Source organism: Centroberyx gerrardi, chromosome 4 (genome assembly GCF_048128805.1).
Source record: "Centroberyx gerrardi isolate f3 chromosome 4, fCenGer3.hap1.cur.20231027, whole genome shotgun sequence".
NCBI classification, from domain to species: domain Eukaryota; kingdom Metazoa; phylum Chordata; class Actinopteri; order Beryciformes; family Berycidae; genus Centroberyx; species Centroberyx gerrardi.
In genome coordinates, this window is record NC_136000.1 from 5,761,258 (window position 1) to 5,782,371 (window position 21,114).

The 21,114-nt window shown below is 43.9% G+C and overlaps 1 protein-coding gene across 1 annotated transcript in view; it reads left to right on the forward strand.

Moving 5' to 3' along the window:
• Nucleotides 1-15,091, forward strand: part of lrriq1 (leucine-rich repeats and IQ motif containing 1) — a 37,627-nt gene extending 22,536 nt beyond the window's left edge. The window contains exons 19-27 of the mRNA XM_078283035.1: nucleotides 775-912; nucleotides 1,470-1,577; nucleotides 2,775-2,878; nucleotides 3,222-3,293; nucleotides 3,411-3,499; nucleotides 4,459-4,560; nucleotides 9,650-9,761; nucleotides 10,429-10,445; nucleotides 14,958-15,091. Coding sequence (XP_078139161.1) covers nucleotides 775-912; nucleotides 1,470-1,577; nucleotides 2,775-2,878; nucleotides 3,222-3,293; nucleotides 3,411-3,499; nucleotides 4,459-4,560; nucleotides 9,650-9,761; nucleotides 10,429-10,445; nucleotides 14,958-15,091 — 876 coding nt within the window. The remainder of the gene's footprint in view (nucleotides 1-774; nucleotides 913-1,469; nucleotides 1,578-2,774; nucleotides 2,879-3,221; nucleotides 3,294-3,410; nucleotides 3,500-4,458; nucleotides 4,561-9,649; nucleotides 9,762-10,428; nucleotides 10,446-14,957) is intronic.
• Nucleotides 15,092-21,114: the final 6,023 nt, after the last annotated feature.

A 21,114-nucleotide genomic window follows, 5' to 3' on the forward strand; every position in this document is an offset into this window, starting at 1 on the left:
TGTGAATTAAAGGACGTCTGCAGTACTGGAAACTAACTCAAAGTGGCCGTTGGTTTCCAAATTTCTATATTTTACTAGCCTCACTGCTTTTTAGAATCGAAAAGAGACTGGTTGTTAACCTGTCAAAGTGTCTGTTAGAACCTGACCAGTCACAGTCAAACTTTTCCAGTGTTGTGGCTGGCGGCTAGTGTTACTTTCCCACCGCGGATGCCTGAAAATGTCAATTTTTCACCCTTGAACATCCATCTTCGGGACTCTTACGTGCTATCGAGGCTTATTCGGCTAATCCTGTGCGCAGAAGTGCAAGCTGCTGCCTTGAAAAACATGCTACTCAACACTTCTCCCAAACCCCTTCTCAACACAGAAAGTGTTTGATGGGTCCTTTAGGCCCCCTTCTAAGGTAGAGGTGGGGGGTGGTGGTGTGGATGATTGGGGTGGGGGGTGGGGGGGGGAGTGCAGAATGATTAATCAGATTCCAAAGAGCTGCGGTAGTGAGAGCTCTAGGATTCCTGTCCGGCTCGACTTGAAGTGAAGTGTGCCGCCCCCCCCCCCCCATCCATTGGGAATTGGAGGATTTAGAGGCACGCTGGAGCTCCATTTGTCTCAGAGCAGTCCGGAGTCACGCAGAGTTCAGACAGCAGAACACTCAGCAATTAAAAGAGAGGTTAACATGTTTTATCTCCCTAATGGGATAACACACAATATTTACGTTTGCCCCGTGATTCATGACGCCGTTTCTGCCTGTTCGGCCTGTTCTTCCTCGGGTGCCTCCAGGCGTTCTGGAGGGGTTTCGCTCTGAGGAAGAGGCTGGCCTCCGCTCTGGCCTGGGCCGCCGCCGCCGCCGCGCGCCCCGACGCCGGGGAGGAGGACGGCTTCGAGGAGGTGGACCTGGATGAATTTGTTTTTGATGAGGTGTGTACGCATGTTCCTGCGTTCCTGACTTTTGTGGTTGAGTGATTCCCCAACCTGTGCCCATGCAGATACTCACTCACACACACACACACACACACACACACACACACATACACACAAACCTGCACACATCCAAATTTGCATAGATACACACATAAATGCATAAACAGACACACACATGCACACAAATCTGGCAAATGCAAATGTGCATGCAAAGAGACACAAAACACACACACATACACACACGCATGCACAGACACAAACCTGCACACACACAAATTTGCACAAATACACACATACAAACAAAGAAACATACGTACATACACAGACACATGCACAAACCTGTACACAGGTGCACACCCATACACACACATACACATCACACACACACATAGAAATCCACAGTAGCTATCATTATGACCAGCTCTTGACTTTGAAGAACTCCCTTCATCAATAAATTTATTTGGGGGATCTGAAGACACATTGCTTTGTTGCTGCTCCTCTGTTGTGTTGTTACTGTAATGTCTATCAAATCTTTTCATTTCATTTTCAAAAAGGCGGCGCTGGAGAAAGACTGGACACTGCTGCTGTCTGAGGACTCACCTCCCAGAATGCACCCTGTCTCAGACCAGCCGTTGTCTCCGAAGGTAAAGCAGCAGTCCTGGGTGATCGCTTGGTCACTCTGACTAGTAACCAGCCGTCATTCAGAAGTTCTACACTATTGTCAGAACCTGGTTGGCTGGTAAAACTGTGAAAGTGGCCAGTGGATTTTGGGGTTTACCAGCCCCTGTACGCTGTCAACAGAAGAGTTATTTTCCTGCCTCGTCCCGCTCTCCTCTTGGTTTTCGGCCCCTCCAGGACTCTCGCTCTCCCTGATTAATCTTCAAATTTACTCTCTTGAAAAACACAATTATTTCCTGGAGGCCTGAAGCTTCCTTAGCACCAGCAGATGTCATTTTTCACACCGGCGGACTATCTCTGTGTTTTTTTTTCGTCATTTACCTCTCGTTGGCTCTTTTCTTTGGAGCGCTCCCTGCGCTGTACATCATGGTAGCCGGTTGAGGCCAGCTGATGCGATGCAGCTGCCGGCGTGGCCAGCCTCGATGTGTTGACGCTAACGTACACATCAAAGGCAAGGATGAGCAATTTAGCGCTTCCACAAAGAGAAAATGGGACCTAGAGAATCGTTAAGCTGCTAGTTTGACTTACGTATAAGCATTCCTTGAGTGCGAAAAGTCACTCTGGTTGAAAGTGTCAGCCAAATACCTAAAATGAAAACACGCACTTGAGTTAAATGTGACTGGACATTATTGTATACATTATATTTCATTTTCCCTGAGGTATACTGAGGACTTTGCATAGTCTAGACAGAGAGTAAACTGCAGCCTTCTGAACAGAAGTGGAAAGAGGATTCAAATATTTTACTCAAGTAGAAGTAACGTTACCTAAGTTACATTTTATTAATCAGAATTGAATAAATTACTGAAGTTAAACAAAATCCTACTAATAGAGTACTCAACAGATTACTCTTTACTCTAACCCTTATTTTAGGTTATTTATTTTATGTTAGTGACTTGTAATCTCTCTGGATAAGAGCATCTGCTAAATGCCTACATTTTTGAATTTTGAAAGAAAATCTAATTTAATGTAAAGAGTGGCTGCTGTCAATGACAAAATGACAAAATTGCACTCTGTGTCTACGTCTGAGTCTAAGTCTAAGTCTGAAGTAATTACAGACTGTTAAAAGTGGAATTGCGTAGAAAAATCTCAAATACTGTGACAAGAGTAGTTGTAACTTACTTTCCAACTCTGATACTGGCTATGTATTTCAGCATCCTGGCCTCTTTCCTGAACCCTCCCAGTACATCTTCCCACCACCGCTTCCATGGAGGCCCAAGCAGGCCTGGGTGTCTGGGGAACAAGTGGATTCTGCTGGGCAGAGAGTTTCCCCAGAGGGCACCAACAGGTAGGACAACCAAGAGCCACACCGGTGTCATTTACTGCACAGACTAGCGTTATTGGCCATACTAAGGTATTTCGATACCCTGTGACTGAGTCTCCCTGATGCCATGCATAAAACAATTAACAGCATATTCCTGTCCACCTGTAATGCCCTTCCTATAGATAGAACGATCCACCAGCATCTTCTGATCATCAGCTGATGTCATTGATTGGCTTTTATATGATGCTGAATGAATATATGTGGTGATATATTAAATTATGAATGTCTACTTTCCTGCATCTCATGTTGCCTTTTTGATGACAATAAAGCTCTAATCTAATGTAATGTAATATAATCGTGATTTCAGAACTAAATCTCCTGCTTCAACCTCGATGCTCAGCGGTCTCTCCGAAAGATCAGAGAAGATTCTAGAAGAGTGGTAAATACTCCTTATCATTCATATTATCATTCATATCATTTATTTATTTTTTTATCTCCACCAGTGTGTGTATGTGGGATTGACTGTATGACTTGCTTATGTGTCTGTTGTCTCCAGGGGCTTCACTGACAGCCACACAGCTCTCCTGATGCTCAAGAGGGCCAGGAAGATGAAGTCGCAGAAGCAGCGGCAGAAGAAACTTATGGGTGAGAGTGTGCAGAACAAGAATAACCCCAGCATCCACCACACTAAGATGTCCTCAGCTTTGTATTGAGTGTGTGTGTTTTTTGCTGGTGTGTTTGTATGTATGTAATTGTTCAGGTTTAACAGAATCATCGTCATACATCATCACGTTTATCAGAATGTATGAATATGAAGATTATGAAGGCAGACATGTTCACAGGCTCCCAAGCGTTCCCTGTTAAATCGCCTTACTACACAGCTACCTTTGTCCAGTGATCCTCCCACACCTGAACCAACTTCTCTTCCCATCTCCCCAACGGAGAGAGCCTCGCTCCTAATCTTTTAACACAAAATATCCCTTACAATATGGAAAGAGCTGCTGTTGGGACATAAATCCATTTTCTAAAAGGGAAAAAATCCGCACTAATTTTTGCCTGTTTTCATTCCTGTCTTTGTTCCTTGAACCATCATGCCACAACAGCAGCGAACCTTTCCACCCAGTGTATGTTAACGAGCCATAACAGACAGCAGAAGCCAGGGCCTGTCGCCTCCTATTGGGCCCCGTTTGAGAGCCTGCGTAGGAAATAACCGCTGCCAAGAAACCTCTTGACAAGTCGTCCCGCGATGACTTTCATTCCATTTCATTGTAGTGGCTGAGCGCGGCTGCAGCAGAAAGGTGACCTCACCTCCGCTCTGGTCCAAGAAACAGTAGTCTTGCCACGGTCATCATGCCACGGTCATGTAGAGGGAGGCTGCTCTTTGATCAGAATTGCAAATGCATGATTCCAATAGCAGTGCTCTTGTCATCTTGCTCTACCGACACACAGGTCTATGTCGGCCGTAACTCTTAATGGCATCTGCCTCAGTGGAACCAGAGCGCTGTTCTAATATTTTCCGAATGTTGGGTTCTGGTTTTCTGCTTCTGGTTTTAGATCTCCTCTGCCTGTCCTTCCTTGACCCTCTCTCTCTCGCTCTCTCCTAGATCCCTCTGTACGTCTGGCCTTGTTCAGGAGCTGCACTTACCAGCTGGGTCCAGTGGAGGCAGGAAAGAGGCCTGCACCAGACAAGAGAGATTATTTAAAAGGTAGGACTTGAGGTGTGCACGACATGTGGTAACCCTATAGTAACGTCTGCAAATACTGCAGTTATTCTGTAAATACTTGCATTGATTTGAACAGGTACCTTTCCTGGGTTGACATGAATAATCTCTACAGATCTGTTCAATATCCAGGTATCCAAACTTTGACCCCTGTACCTGTTTATCTTATCTCTTTTTTATGTTTTGTCTATATGCCCTTTTGTTGGAAAATGTTGCAAAACATCATGAAAAGCTTTCTGAGAATCAAGTTAACATTTTGCATGGCATTTGCAGAGTGGAAGATGAATCGGAGCGTGTCTGAAATTCGACGATCCTAATTCGGTGTTTTGATGGGGGCAAAATGAATTGGATGTTTGTCCCTGTGAGCAACTTAGACTGCTGCCCACAGAACCGTGGCTGTATATGTTTTCTTAAGTGTGCCAGTGCATCTCGAACATAATACTACGCAGAGAGAAAAGCACCACTGCCCGAGATAAATAGAAGTGCTGAGATTACGGGGGTGAAATTGAACGCACATGAATGGTGGTAAATAGTCTGATATTAAGTTGTTTTGGATGACGGATGATAAACAAGATGATTGTGTTTCAGGCGGACTTTGTAGATGACTTGAAGTGTGAAATCGAGTTAAGTGCTGGGGAGGTAGGACACGGAGGGGTTCCAGACTGAAATAAAAATATATACCCTCTTGGCTCTCCAACATGAGGGTTGTTTGGTGGGGTTGGATCTTAGTTTGGATGGAAGAGATGGAAGAAGAGTGGGAGGGTGGGTGAGGGGTGTGTGTGTGTGTGTGGGTGGGAGGGGGGGAGGAAGGTGTTGGTAGGAAGTAAAAAAAACAAGGAGGAATGCATCAGAGGCATACAGTCTTACCCTCCCTCCAACATCTGCAGACCCAAGACACTTAACAATACAGATCATCTAAAAAAAAAAAATGGAAGTGTATTTTTATATTTTTTTGCCTTTAAAAGAAAACGCCTTGTGGCTCAGCGGCCCTGCTCCACTCTCTCCCTCTCTCTCTCCCTCTCCGGGTATGTAAGCCGATACCCATTTCAAGTGGGTTACTCATGTCCAGCACATCCACACAAAGAGCCCGGATAAAATAAACACGCCGCGTCGGATATCTCGGAAAGAATCTGTCATGGGTTTGGGGCTAATCACCTCCAGAAGGGGCTTGACTCCAAGCCTGAAACGTTAGCCCCTGCCGGGGAGCGCTGGCTGAGCTGGGATGGCTAGGCCCCGGGCGCTGGGGATGGATCCGAGGAGGAGGGGGGGTGCCTTCCACAGGTCAGGACCAGGGGAGCAAGAGGGGAGGCAGGCCTGGGCTCGGGATCTCAGAACCCCCGAGCCAGATCCCGACACGCCGCCATCGCCACCGCTGTCGCCGCCGCCTCCCGGTCACCCTGTAAAAAGGCAGCGGGAGTCGTCTCCTCCAGAACCGAGCTGGTTTGAGTTACGCGTTTTACAGGATCCCTCTCAGTCGGATCAGAAAACCGACTGAGGACATGTGGCATTAAGCAGAGAGGGAAGGGCGATGTCCTAACCAGTGACCCCTGTTACTTTATCAGCTGATGTAGCTGCTTCACTTCAATGCTCTAGAACACCAGTCCTGTTTGATGAATGATCAAGACAAGGGTGGAGGAGAGAGATAAGAATACTGGAGAGATACAGTGCTGGAAATATTGTTGTAACGCAATAGGTCGTTTTGGATGGAACCTGTCCTTGGCTGCCAGTTGGCTGAGAGCTTATCCACAGCTCTGCTGCTCTCAGACACGATTCCAGCATCAGGAATCACGCTGCTGGAAGGCTGACATGATTCACCTGCTGTTCAAAATAAACGCATGATAACATAACAATGTTGTCACACTCAACCGTGCGATCCACCCTTTGGGCTTCAGGTTGCAAAGAAATTATCTCAACTTTTCCAAAAACATATAGAAAGAGGAATTAAAGGTGGGAAATTACCACCTGCCATCAGCCAAATGCTGGTAAATTTTCACATCATCAGTCACATCATTTTCATTGACTATACTGTAAATCCTGTTGACTGGTAAAATAGTGAAAGTAAACCTGGAGGTTTGTTTGAATAATTGATTCAAAGGGATTTGGAAGTGATTGTTTCTTTGTTTCATTGAAACATTCTGAGAATCTTTCAAAACATCCTAAAAAGTTTGCTGCAAGAGAGAGCACTGATAACTGATAACAAGATATGGTTTTAAGAGAAGCAATGGGAGTCATTCATGACTATTTTAAAAACACAATAGTGCAGTGTTCTAGTCGCTCTAAAAGAGAGAGTTAAAGTTAAACTTCATAGAGGTACAATTTATTTTATTATATTTTATTTTATTTTTACTGTAAACATGAAATGACAAGCAAGCACATGAAATGGATTTCTCTGCAGCTCATAAAATGGTATTTTATGCTCATGACAGCATTGGACTTGCACCAGAGAGAGAGAGACCAGTCACTTCAGTCACTCCACCGCCTGTTGGCAAACGCTGTTTTTACAGCGTCCCTCTGACTGCTGGATGACCGAGCGGCTTGCTGTCTGGATGTGAGGCCTTGACCCTGGCGGGTGGGGTTAGGGGCGTAAGGGGTTGGTGGGGGGGGGGGTTGCAGAGGAAAGACAGGCCCCTATGATAAAAGTTGACCTACCCGCCCCCCCACTCCTTCCCCACCCCCCCACCTTTCCCCTCCCTTTTAAGTCTGGCTGTGGACGTCACAATGCCAAATCATCTCTCCATCTCGGGGCAGGAGGCCACGGCAGAAAGAGATGGAGGGAGAGATTTGCCTCTCTTTGGACTCTCGGACTACTTCCGACTCTCAAGGCTCTCTTGATGATTGTGTTGCTTTCAAGGTGGCCAATTTCTTTGTCTCTGATGCAGTGCTTTGACAGGCATTCTCAAGGCGAGCCCTCTGCTGTCATCTGTACCGTTTCTCATAACATCTACAATAAAGCGCATTTTATCCTTTAATGAAAATAGCGTCTCTGCATGTAAACTGACGCTATTTGACACGTGTTTGGGGTTGAAAAGGGTCTCAGCGGAGGTGTTGCGTACCTGCCCAAGAATCTCAACTTGGCTTCGAGTCTACGCCGAGTCGCACACTCTGATTGGTTGATCATAGGGGCGATCATGACAGCATCCAACTCTTCAACACACCCCATTCCTCCAGCTGCGTTGCTTTAGTCACGTCCATGTTTGTTTTTAGCGGTGATTGTCACGTCTGCTTCCTGTTCCTCTCTTCTTCTATGTTTCGGTGCGATATATTTTTTTTTTAAACACTGCCACCCTGTGTACGGGATTTCAAAGACATGCTACAAGCACATCAACGCAGAAGTATAAAAACGTAAACGTAAGTGCAGCTGCATTGTTTACATTCGCGCTTTACATTACGTTTGACTATAAAATGCGCTTAAAAGTCATGAAAAAAGAAGCTGACCGCAGTGGTCGTCGCCCAACACCTGACCCCGACTTGTTTGTTTCGGCAGTGGAGTGGAAGGGGAGGAGGCCCTAACAGCCTCTAAAGTGCCAGCATCGTGTCTCTCCTTTAGCTCTTGGTAGCTGCGGGCCAAAGCCTCCACCCCCCCTCCCCAGTCTGAGAGCACTGATTCTCTGATATCATGTCAGACCACCCCCCCCACCTCCCCACCTCCCCTCCCCACCTCACCTCCCCACCTCCTCCTCGATAGAGACCTGGAGATTGCTTAATGCGCTTAAGAGCCCCTCTTAACAGGCGTGACTCCTGTAGGCCCCCTCCTGATGTCCTGGAGGAGGACTGGAGGGGGACTCAGGAGGTTGGGGGGGGGGGGGGGGGGGGGTTGAGCGGCGGGTTCAGAGGGTAAAGGGGAGAGAGGAGTTTCTCTCGATGCTACTGAACTGTAACATGAATGTGAACCTTTGCCGCGGCTCACATCTCGCACCGCAGACCTGAACATGTGGTTGCTACTCTACGGATTCACCTCCGGGGATTTCATCTTCAGCAACTCACATTTTTCTCATGATCTGTTGTTTTCCTTTGTACTAGTTTCGATCAATGAATGACATATAAAAAAAAAAAAATGGGGGAAAGACAGGAAAGATGTGATACAAGACTGTGGTGTAGACTGTCTTGCTTGGGGTCATACGCTGTTGATAATAAGTATGTGAGCAAGTTGCTGTAAAAAGAGTTTATGCTCATTTCTCTGAGGGTTTTTCTGGACTGCGTGTGCCCTGTCTGTGTGTATTTTCAGCTTTGGGAAGTGTGAGTAGCCATTTCCTGGCCTCTGCTGCCCCGGGGGAAGCATCTATCACTTGACATTTTTAGTGGGGCTTCTCAATTAACCCATGAAAACTGTAAAGCTTTTCTCCCCTTTTTTACGGCTCGGCAAAAGCATGAAAATGACTTAAATAAATGCATCATTAGTTCCAGCATTGGGCTGTCAAAATTCATTATCAGCTCACACCCATCTACGGCAGCATTACTGTCGGCACGACGTAAATGTTTACTTTGAATTACGAACCTTATTATGGGATTTCAGCATTACTCGTAAATCAGCGGCCCTTCAGATCCCTCGCCTTAACACACTTTTGGAACGGTGCTTGAATTGAATTTTACAAAGACCCACCAGCCCCCGCCATCGCTGGGGGAAAAAAAGCAGAGTCACTCCTGTTGCATCTTTCAGCAACTTTAAGTCTATTATAGCAATGCCCCTGAGTCCTCCAAACAAATACACTACCTTAAGCCCAAACATAAACGCCGGGAGCTTTGGCCACTGATCTCTCCCCGCTCCGGGAAACCTTGGCCGGCTGTAATTGCAGTGAGACATGTCAAACGTTGCCACAGATCAGGCCCATGAGCTGTTTATTTGTTGAGCTTGTTAAGTTGGTGAGCATCTGTTAACACAAGCCCTTCGCCGCAGTATTGATTACGCCCCCTGTCATTTGGAAACGCGCCACCCCTCTCCCCAACAGCCGGCTGACCGGGCAGCCGGCTCATTGGGAGCTGCCACTGTCATCGAGGATGTTTTTTAACCGCCGAGAGGAGACGGAGGAAAAATAATCGGCCGTGACGTTTATTTGATGTTTTCTGTCAAGTGCAGTTGGCGAGGCCGAGCTGGGCCTTCAGCAGGCAGAGCAAGTGCGGTTGAAGCAGGAACGTACGTACCAGTGGCTGCACAGCCAGGCTGCTCCGCCTGACAGGCACTCAGAGAGGTGAGGCCCTTACTGCAGGTTAGGAATTTATGTTCAGCCTAAATAAATAATAACGACAGTACATGCTGTTTTGTCGTTATATTATGCAGATTAAATAGTTTTAATGAGCTGCTATCATTGCTGGAATCAAATTTCTTAACACTAATCATTTGTTTTTACCTTCTTATTTTGATTAATGAGTTTTTAACAGAGTGGTGGTGGTGATGGGGGGGTAGAGCATGCTGGGTTATGTTTACAGCTAGAAATTTTTCACAGCGTTGCCTGTTTATCAAATTAAATTTACTCAATGCTGAGTTTAAGGCAGAGAGGGAAAGTCTCACCAGAATGAATTAAGAACAGGTAGACCTGTCACTTCAACATAATTCCACATTCTTATAAAAACTATACCCATAAAGGGTCTGTAAAACAAGCAGTGAGCATATAAGCCCATGCCCCTTACCCCCTACCCCACCTAACAAATAGACATTAAGATTATCATACATGCCATCTGTGTTTACGTTATGATCTGTCAGAGGTAATTGCATTGAATCGAAGAGGGGAAACTGCTGAATGGAATCGAAGCACGCCGACCGCTAATAGCCCAAACATTTGGCCGTTTTTGTTTTTTTTTGTCTCATCCTCAGCGAGCGTTTCTTACCGGAGATTGACCCGGACGTACTGAACGGAGGCAGAGTGCAGCTTGTGGTGAGTACAACCCCCTCGGCTCCCCCCCGTACGCGGAGGTATGTATTGTTTACATTCACTAGTCACAGTCAAGTCCCGCGCTGTAGGTTCCCCCCCTCCTGGAGCTTGTCTCATCAGCTTCATTTTAAAGAAGGGGGGGGGGGGGGGGGTAGGGTTCTGAGGTTTAGCTCCAGAGTACTGACACTTTCAATTGGATCAACTGGCTGCAATTTCTTCATTTCACTTGTAGAAATCCCAGTGTCACTTCAGTGCGGTTTGCCTGGACTGGAGAACGATACTGATGCTCATGAGGTCTTTGAAGTCGGAAACCGCAGGTCTCCCCGTGCCGTTATAGAGCAGTTTGAGTTATGATCACTGGCAAGAGGAACCACCCCCTTCCTCCTGTTCCTTAGATACGTTCAGCCTGCCGAGCAGTTGGTTATTGAATGTTTTTCAAAAATGCGGGGCCGGTTGCGTGAGAAGTGTCATGTTGGGCCTCATTTTTGTGTGTGCGTGTGTGTGTGCGTGTGTGTGTGTGTGGTGCGTACAGGCAGGCCCAGGATACAGAGAACGTCCAGATCAGGCCAGTGGATTGTGGGCCAACAGCAGTTCAGCCTCCCAGCCTCGCAAAGAGCACAATTATCCTCGCAGAAACTCTTGGGGGCACGCAAGTGAGTCTTTTGTGCAAACTTCACTGCAGTTTTTCTACCCAAACTCACTCTGTTACTTTTCGACTCCGCTGAGGTCAGAATTCACAAAAAGAATATTCTTGAAATGATCTGAAACTTGGGACACAACTGCGCTCTTGGAGTAAATTATTTGTGTCACGGACTCTGTGTTTAATTTTATGTCATGCCATATTGTGGCAACAAGAATGGGTAAGCCAGATAAATAGTAATAGAGGTAATTTAGGGACAGCTTGGCATGTGCAGTCATGTCTATGCTTAATTTAGAAGTTAATGAGAGAATTTCAGGTTCTGGGACGTTAGGCCTCAAACCCAAACTCAGATTCTACTGATTATTTCTCTCTGAACAGTGGAAAATATGGACTATGTGCCCCAAAAATATATTATCCATTACATTTTATATTATTAAGTATGAATGAGCTGACTTTAAAAAAAACCCTTTTTATTTCTATTGATATGACAGAAAAATGGTGTACTATAACACAAAAATACAGTAATTTAATTAAGTCAGCAGTCAAAGTAAACATCAGTAGAGACACAGTATCCACTGTATGCAAAACTAAGTGTGTTGTGCGTATTTGTACATCAGTATTGTACTATCCATTAATGTGACATACAATATATTTGTAAAGACAGTTGCTGATAAACACATCTCCCGCTATATTAATACAATCATCACATCATAGAGTGAAGGGGACTGGAGCTTGTGTGTGTGTGTGTGTGTGTGTGTGTGTGTGTGTGTGTGTGCAGACGTGTGCATGTTCCTGTGTATGCACACTTGCACCCATGGGTCTCGGGTTATACAGACCTGTGTGTGCCAAGCCAGGGATAATGGGCATTGCTTATTCGGCCCTGAGTCAGTCTGTTGGCCGTTCGGTTCAGGAGGGGAGGGGAGGGTGGGGCGGGGGGGGGGGCACAGGGTCGGGCCGGGGACAGAGTGCCGTGAATTTCTCCTCTGACAGGAAACAGGCAGAAAAAGTCAGTCCTTTCAGTGAAGAATGACTGGCCCTTCTGTCAGGAGCGCCGGGGCTCAGGAGCTTGAGTGACAAAGATGCTACTGACAGACTGACAGCAGATGACCACATTAAACAAGCCCAGGAATCCCAGTGAAGGAAAGCCCTGTCCCCGCTAACGAAGCCAAATTAGATTCCGATGATGATTTCAAAATGATATCCACGAGGTGCAGCAGCAGCGGCGGCGGCAGCAGGAGCGAGCCTCTTCGTGCTAAGCAGGCAGGCTGTTGTTCAACTCTCGGAGTACGGGAGGGTGAAAGAAAGGCTCTCTGTCCGCGCCGATGAAAACACCACTTATCGAATTGTCTAGGGCAAATTGAAATATGTATGTATGTGTAAGGCAGGCGCATTTCTCAAAAAGCCAATTAGATATTTCATAAACTTGGAAAGGGCATCTAATGGTCTCGATGGTACATCATCAAAAAGTCATATCACTGAGGAAATGGGCTGCTTGAGTGAACTCACCAGGAAAGAAGGAATGCAGTTCGACAGACTCAAATCTTTTTTTAGTGGCCTACATGACTCAGTGCCTGAAAAGAAGCAAATTGTATTTATCAAAAAGTTGTATTTCCTTTGCCCCTGAAGTGGCATACGCACATCAAAGTGAAGCTTTAAAGTCAGAGGGTTCACTTAGTTTGCCATAGCAGTAAAGACTATGTAAATACTCTATAACCTACTCTATAACCTATTGCAATGCGATACTCACCGCTTGCTGGGGCGGTGCCATAAAATGCGTTTCCAGGCTCACAAAATATTTTCATTACTTGTGCAGAGGAAACCACTTAAGTTGCGTATCTGCTCCCTCAATTTTGTCCTCTGTTCAACCCTAATAGAGTAAAATGATCGAAAACAATTTGTTTGGTCACAGCGGTTGGGTCAAATGTGTGGCCATTTATTTATTTCCGTACATTTAATAGCATGACCGCACAACTTGCGTTGAAATTAGCAACATGTGCATCGGTAAAACTATTTGTTTTGGCCTCTGTTCCTGATTTGGAACCGATAATTGAGCAAAAGTCTTTATTAAACTAAATTCAGTCACCAAAGCTGGCCGAAAGTTTCTCAAAATAAACACAGAAGACCGTGGCGGTCTGTCTTGACTGCCTTTTAAACTACATCACACAAATCTAACCATGAGGACAGGAATAAGAAGCCTGCAGAAGCTCAGTGTTATATCACGAACACGAGGTAAATCAAAAACTTGAGAGGTACGATTAGGTATGACTCCAGTCGCATTGCGAGTGGATGGACACACTATACGGGGGACCAGCTGTGCAGGTATTTGGAGCTGGGTCAGTACCTGCGATGCGTCCCGGGCCCCCCACCTCCTCCAGAGCCTTCCCCGCTGTTCGGCTCCCTGTGTGGGGCGGCCGTGGAGACCGCCGGCCCGGGCTCTACACGTGGAACGCATCATGCCTGCTAGAAGCACTGCCTTTGTTCTCTGTGTTTGGAGAGCTTTGTACTGATCCCCAGGTGAAATGGAAGGGCCTCTCCTACAGCATACAGCGCTCCTGGGAGAGCAAGGAGCACACAAACACTCCTTACCTCCTCCGACTTAAGTCTTTACTATATACAGTAGTTTGCTATTAATATCGTGCACTCTTTAGTCTGCTGAGACGGAGATCACAGACATCTTTTTCTCCACAACGAGGTCCAAATTGTGCACTTTTAGCAAAATAACCCATGACATTTTCCGTTTTGCTATACTCTCTATCGCCAGTTGATATAACGCAGTAGAGACTGAACCTATATTCAGTTCATGGAAGCGTTTCTACCGCATTGACTGTTTTAATGCTTTGTTCGGAAGTCGGAAGTCAGACATTCCCAGCTGGTAGGATGTCATTACAACCTCCATGCGTTCCAGTGGTTCAGATCGGAAAAGATAGAGAAGAAACATTTTTAAGTCGCCCAACGTAAATCCTTTCCTCATGCAACAGCTAATGTTGTGTCAATGATATCTGACAACAGTAGCTAGCTAGTTAGCATAGAGAAAGTGCAAATTTAAATTGTAAATGTATGTGTTTAATCATTTACTACACCAGGTGCTTTCAAGTCATACAATGCTGAAAATCAAAATGAAATGTATTTTGAGGATTATAAACCTTCTAAAAGTAAAGCTGTGTGGCGTTCACAGTGTGTGCCGCCATGTTGACGTGACAACTGCATTTTGGAAAACTACTACTGCTCTAGTAGGAAGTTAGAATTTCTGACTTTACGACGTCTCTGGAACGTAGCATGAACACCTGGTGTCGAGTTGGCCTTTCCAGGGAAAAATCCTCCAGTGCACAGGAAGTGATGGACTTTAGTTTTCTGGCAGCAGCAACAGCGTTTTGTTTGGAATAAATAGAAGAAGAACTGAGTAGTTAGCATGAGCAGCGATAGCCACCATGGCTGAACAGACAAAGAAAAGAGCGCCACCTACAAGAAACTCAAACTGCATCAACAGGAAATCCAAGGAAAAAGACGTCACAGTCCCGCCCCCACACTTGATTTGATTGACAGGTGATCTGTGGGAAGTGCGGAGCAGAAACACCACAGCAGTGAGCGCTGAGCAACAAAGATGTCGCTAAAATAAAAATAACAAGAATCTCGTGGATTACCACTTTAAGTCTATGTGTTGCATGTAGATCAACATGGAACTTTTTAGACATTATTTGCATCTTAACAGTTTCACAGCAGCACTAACATTCTCTATGTGCATGCTCAGTATTTTACAGCATTGTACAGACTCATAGCAACTTAAAATTCCACAGTGACACATCATTCTCAGATGCTTTGTGTTATATTGGAGTAATTCTTCTTCAACGTGTTTCCCTTCCATGCTCTCTCTACAGGAAAAGAGGTGCCATCTCCTCAAAGAGTCCCGTCTGTCCCGTCAAAAAAAGAGCGCATCTCTTACCGGGACAGTCCCGTCCAGCTGAGCGGCGGCTGGGGAGGGGGCAAGAAGAGGGACAAAGTGTGCAAGTAACACGCATACTCTTCCACAGCCAAGACACCTTTTCTGCTTCCCTCACCCAATGACCAAAGCAACAAGACAGATTAGCTTATTATTTTTTTTTACTTTTTTGATTATTGTTTTCCTTTCTGTTTTCCAAATGTGCCTAGTTCGGGGAGGACACACATTTGTGTTACTTTTAAACACAACATATGTTAATTACAGCCTACTTTGTGCCAGTGTGTATTGGTGTTACCATGAAAAGTCTTGAAAATGAACACAAATGTGGAGTCCCAAAGTACCTCTTTAAGAGTTTGTCCGCTGTGTTTCAGTGTGAAGTGGCCGCTTTTTCTCCCATAAAGACGAGTTTCTACTGTTTTATTTATAGTGCTATTTTATCCCCTGCACTGAAATCCCCTGCAGGTGTTCTTTTTAACCTCGGCTCTAAACTTGGGCTCCCTCTTCTGAAAATTAATTAAGAGCAATAGGAGGAGGCCCAGCCCAAATATCTCCAGGCGGTTCCATTATGTTCATTATGCTCGGGTATCGCTGCCTTAACGTGACCGCAGCCAGCACCAAAACACATGGAACAAAGTCCCAAACCTTCAGCAAATGACACGCTTCATATGCAAATGATGGCAGGAAATAAGAACCAGGACCTTTAATACTTGTGGATTCGATTGTTTTGTTTTTGAAGAATGCTAAACTGTATTTGTTGCAGTTTCTATGATTCCCTTTTTGTGAGAAAGGAAAATAGAAGAATATTTTGAAGGGACTTGCTTCTTCCACTTTTGCTGTGCTTAAGAGTAAAGTTTAATAAAGTCCAGAAATTTAAGTGAAATTTCCCTATTCTTCGGATGTATTTAGCTCTTGCTGGCAAACTTTGGGCCTGAAATTACTGCTTTTATGAGCAGAGCACAAACATTGGTGTTAGAATTAGAACGTTGTTTTCTTTATTTTCAGTCGTGGATTATAATGGCCTTGTCTGTGTATTTGAATTTGGAGAGCTGAGGCGTCCGTCCGCAAACACTGCCCTACCGGAGGCGGTGAACCTCAGGCTCGGAGGTTCCTAGCTGGTCCGCTGCCTGGAAATGATAAGTTAATGAATGTCAAAACAAATAGTCGGAGCCCGAGAGTGGCTCCCTGGCAGGAAATGCACGTCTGTCTATTTATTTTGCTTCTATCTTTCACTTACACATGTCTGGAGGGTGTGTTTTGACTGTACTGGGCTGGTGGGGAGTTTTGTCTCGGAGAGAGCGGCGTATGCCAGTGAAGCGGTGGTCCTGCCCGGCCGGGGCTGTTGTGATATGAAACCCAAGAGCGCCGTGCTCCTTCAGGGGGAGACTGAACCCTCATCCCCCCTGGGAGAGGCCGGGTCTCTCTACCATCACAGTGTCATCATGCGGCCTTGGTGTTGGAGAGCAATTATTACATTGTGTCACCAGTATCCTCCCTACTTATTTTCATTTGCTACTGACTAAACAAATAATGTGCGTATCCATGAACAATATTGCAAATTTGTGAGGGGATTATATTCATTTAATGGACGTGAAAGTTTACAAAATTAAATATTCCCTCCATGTCTTGGGCCACAATATGAGTTTTTCAGAGCTTTTATTGCACATACAGTAGTATTAAGAGACAGATGACCTATATGCACATCTGTCTAACTGGTGTTGTTTTGTTTGACATGATTTCAGTTTTTTCCAGGCTTTTATCATTTTCTTCTGAAATGATATTGTTAAACCGTAGTCCACCAGTCTTCATTAGGTTTGTTTACTTTTGGGTTATGGGTAAATTATATGTAACGTAAGACATCCAAGATCCTTTGCCTGGTGAGATGAGCGCTCCGCCGCACATTTAGATAAGATGAAGAACTTCTCTGCCAGCCTGACCTCAAGTCAGCAAATGCTGTCAAATGAAGTTTGACAAAGAAAGGTTTTGTACCAGAATCACTTTATTCTCCAAGTGCAATAAGTATGCAGGAATTTCCTCTCTGTGACACTGGTTTGACAACTTACACAGCAACACAGCACACAGAGGTAGTGGAGGTGTAATGAGGGTGCAGTACACTGGTCCAGCGTACAATAAGAAGCAATTATATTTAATGTTAAAGTGAATAGTAAATCTGAAAATGGGAATAATAAAGTGATCAGGATCGGAGGGAAATCCTTTGAATGGAGGATCTGGAGTGATGCCGGAATTTAGTTTATAAGAAATCTTCTCGATGGCTCAGCTATGTATAATTTTACTCAGTTTCAGCACTGGAAATACTTACAATTGTATTCCAGATTGTAGGATAAACTTTACTCCAAATCCTATAGAAAAGCTCTTGATTAGGAAAAATGAAAAATGGTTTGCCACTTATTTATCCCCGTCTTGTGAAACGATTAGCTGATCCCTAAGCCAAAGTGAAGAAAAAATGGAAAATAGAATAGAATTTCATTTGGATATAAACTCTGAGGAGTGGGCTGCCTCTCTTAGAAATTTGAACGTTACTTATAAAGAAAGTGGGAATAAGTTCATACAAACTGAAATTATGTGCAATCGAACCCCCAGTAAAACACAAAAAAGCGAATTTACTCCTGAATGAAAACTGTTGGCGATGTTATAATACATAATGGCTCTATCACTCATATTATATGGTCATGCTTAGTTCTCAAAGACTGCTGGAATAATATTCTGCAAGTTAGTAATTAGTTTGTGGGTCAGAATATTCATCTGTCTGAAAAGTGTGTTACGTTGGACTCACCTTTAAATATTTAAATCAATTTTGTTCATATTAGAAGATGGATATTCAAGTCAATAACAACCATATATGTGCATACATATGTACAGGTACATGTGTATGTGTGTAGAATCTATCAATATGGTTTATGACACCTAGATTTTATATATTAGGTTAGGTACTTAGTGTTTGTGCGTCTGTGTGTTGCTAAGAAAAAAAAAAAGTAAAAAGGACAATACCAAGAGCTCAAAAAGCAGTCAGCTTGCTTTTTGGTTAGACCTGCATCGATCATTTGTAGTTTTGAACACAAGAAGATATATCAGTACATTTTTAGGGTTAATGGATTTGTTATATTTGGGTTTATTTTGCCTATTTCATCTACTTTTGCCTCTGGCTGCAAGTGCAACCTGGAAGCGTCTGCATGGGACCGAGCAGCCTGGCTGACTGGTGTGCTGGTGACCTGGGCAGCATGTGCACATGAACCCAGATGACTTGGTGAAGTGACTGAGCGCCGAGCTTCGTCAGCGCTCAGGAATGCCCGTCTCTGTGAGCGTGGAAAACAAAAGACAAACAAACAAAATGAAAACAAACTTCGAGCACGAATGCACCGCTCTCATTTTTTGATATTTAGCGTTATGAGCCAAATTTTATGCAGATCAAAAACTGTTTTGCAGATTCAAATGACATTCATAAGCTCCAGAAAATATATGTTTTGGGGGGGAAAATAAACTCTGGTCGTTTTTGTTTTTCATGGCGAGCCAAAAGTTTTAAGACATTTCATTAGATTGAATTAGACCCCAGGGTGGCTTGGGGCATCATGATGTAATGCCTCCTGCCTTCAGAAGTGGGATGGTTTGGCCTTTTAGACCTTGGTTTGGTTGCGTTGGATTCTTTTCAATCATATTATGACTAAAATGAATGATAATTAATTCAATTCAATCATATTTTGACCATGATGAGTGCTACATAATGTGATAACAAAGAGGCAACACATGTTTATATTAAAAGTGAAGCTATAGGTCTTTCCAGGCAGCTTACAGTACATGCAGTAGACCTGTAACGGCTGCAGCACTTAAAGAATTAGTAGGACTGATCGACCCAATGGTGACCAAACCCCCAGACTCGACAAACCCAGCATCTCGCTAGTTGTGGCAGGAATTTCCAACCGTAGGCCCACCAAACCGCAGTGAACTTTTCGCATTTTCTCCTCAGCATGAGGCAGTGTGCAGGTCATCTTAGAAGCCCAATAAGACGCCCCCCCCTGCTACTTAAGAGCACCCCTATTTATTTTTATTTTTTCTCCTGTGGCACCGTCCAGCCCCAGGTATTGCCACTGACCCTATAGCGAACCATAGCTATGCATGGCAGGTGGTACGGCTATGGGTGGAGACAGGGGGGAGGGAGATGGGCTTCGGGTCGTGGTAACAGAATTCCTCCAGTAAGAAGAAATAGAAGAACCGGTCTTCCTGTCCTTTTGAAAATATCCCAGTTATACTAGAGTCCTGCATGTCTACTTGAGTGGAGTGTTTGAATTTAAGTCACAGGCTGCTGGGTTCAATATATGAAACTGAACTTTCTAGCATTTCATAGGAGTGTCTGTGTTTGAGGAGAATGTTTGGCCCGCTCATTCAACCATGAAAAGGTCAAGTGAGGCACATATTTCATTTACAGGAAATTTGACTAACAGTGGAGATCAAAATAATAATCCTAATTTTATATTATTCACCCTTTCTTTTCACAAGCGCAGTTACACTTCAAAGAAATATCTGCATACTCTGTTAGCATTGAGCAAAATGTCAGACTTGATTAACTTAAATATTTTTTGTATTTGTTAAATTAAAAGCACAGCCTACAGCAAAAACACACGCAAATGGGCTTTCAAGCTTTCATCACAATTAAAAAAAATGATTTAGTCTAGAATTGTCATAATCACTCATATCTTATTATAAGGACAAAATTGCCACAATATTCTTGCAAACCTTTGAACATTAATATCTACATAAATCTTTAAGTTTATAAATGTTACAAAATTAATCTCAGTTATAGAAGAAATGCGCCTAATTATCTGATGTGTATTTACTTAACGCACTCACTGACCTCAGGTCGACACAGAATGAGTTAGACTGGATAACTGCACATTACAAAGTTCCCTGAATGCAACCCGAAATTTCAAGTTTCAGTTTGGGTCAAACTGGACATAAACAGCAAATCAGTTTTGAGCCATTTCGCACATCTCCTATATGAATATTATAGATTTGATATATTGTACAGTCCCTTCTCTAGAAATTGTTTATTTTTGCTTTGTGAAGATTTGAGGATATCTAGATTTTTTTTTTAATTTCCTCTTTTTTTTTTTTTTTTTCCTTTGGACTATTTTTGGAAAGTGAATTAAAGGCTGAAGCAGACTCGAACGTATTTAGCGGTTAAAGCATACAACTTTCCATCCCTTTAAAAAAAAAATCCAAATGTAGGTAATAATTTTTTATTATTGATCATTATAAATTCGCCAGGCCTGTATTTTCTGCAGGCTGCGCCATGCTTTTTATTGAGCTGTAACTAGACCCAAAAATACATTTCCCGTCATAGCTTTCCATAATTGAATGTCTACACTGATTTGTTCTCTTATAAAATTATAAACGTTTTCACTATTAAATTTAAGCTTATTAGCATACAGTTTAATAGGCTATGACTTCGTTAATTGTCATTATATGGTAAATACCAAGGCTATAAACTAGTTCACCATACTTAAAGGTTATAAAATAATCATTCAAATCAGTAAGTATGTACATTTTTTTTGCCGTTCATGTGAACGTTGTGTAAATTTGAGGGCATTTCGGTGATTGACTTTATTCCAGTATCATACAGGTTAATTCAGCTAAAAACCATCTGAATGAACGGCAGAGATCACCGTGCCTCTGTACTATCCAGAAGCCTCGGGTAAATCCCATTTGCAGTCACGACTTGTAGCTGTAGATAAATCATTGCCTCATTCTGGATGTCTAAACATGTTGTAAATTAAAGTCAATTTTGATTGTTTCCTCGTAGAGTCTTTCTGGGTCTAGAATCACTTAAAACTGGTGTTTGGTTTGGATTCAGGGCGTGGGAGGAGTTGGGTGTTGTTTCATATTCATCAGAAGGAGGGGGGGGGTTCTTTAAGGATCCCCTTCTCTTTTGGGCTATAAAGAGGCTGTGCCTTCAAGACAGAGCAAATTAACTACATTGCCGAATTATTGCATTACAAGGCATTGCTCCACTCATCGGTGCGCAACGGCGCTTCGTTTCTGTTTTTTATGGTGACATTTGACAAAGCGAGGGGATTTCGGGTAAG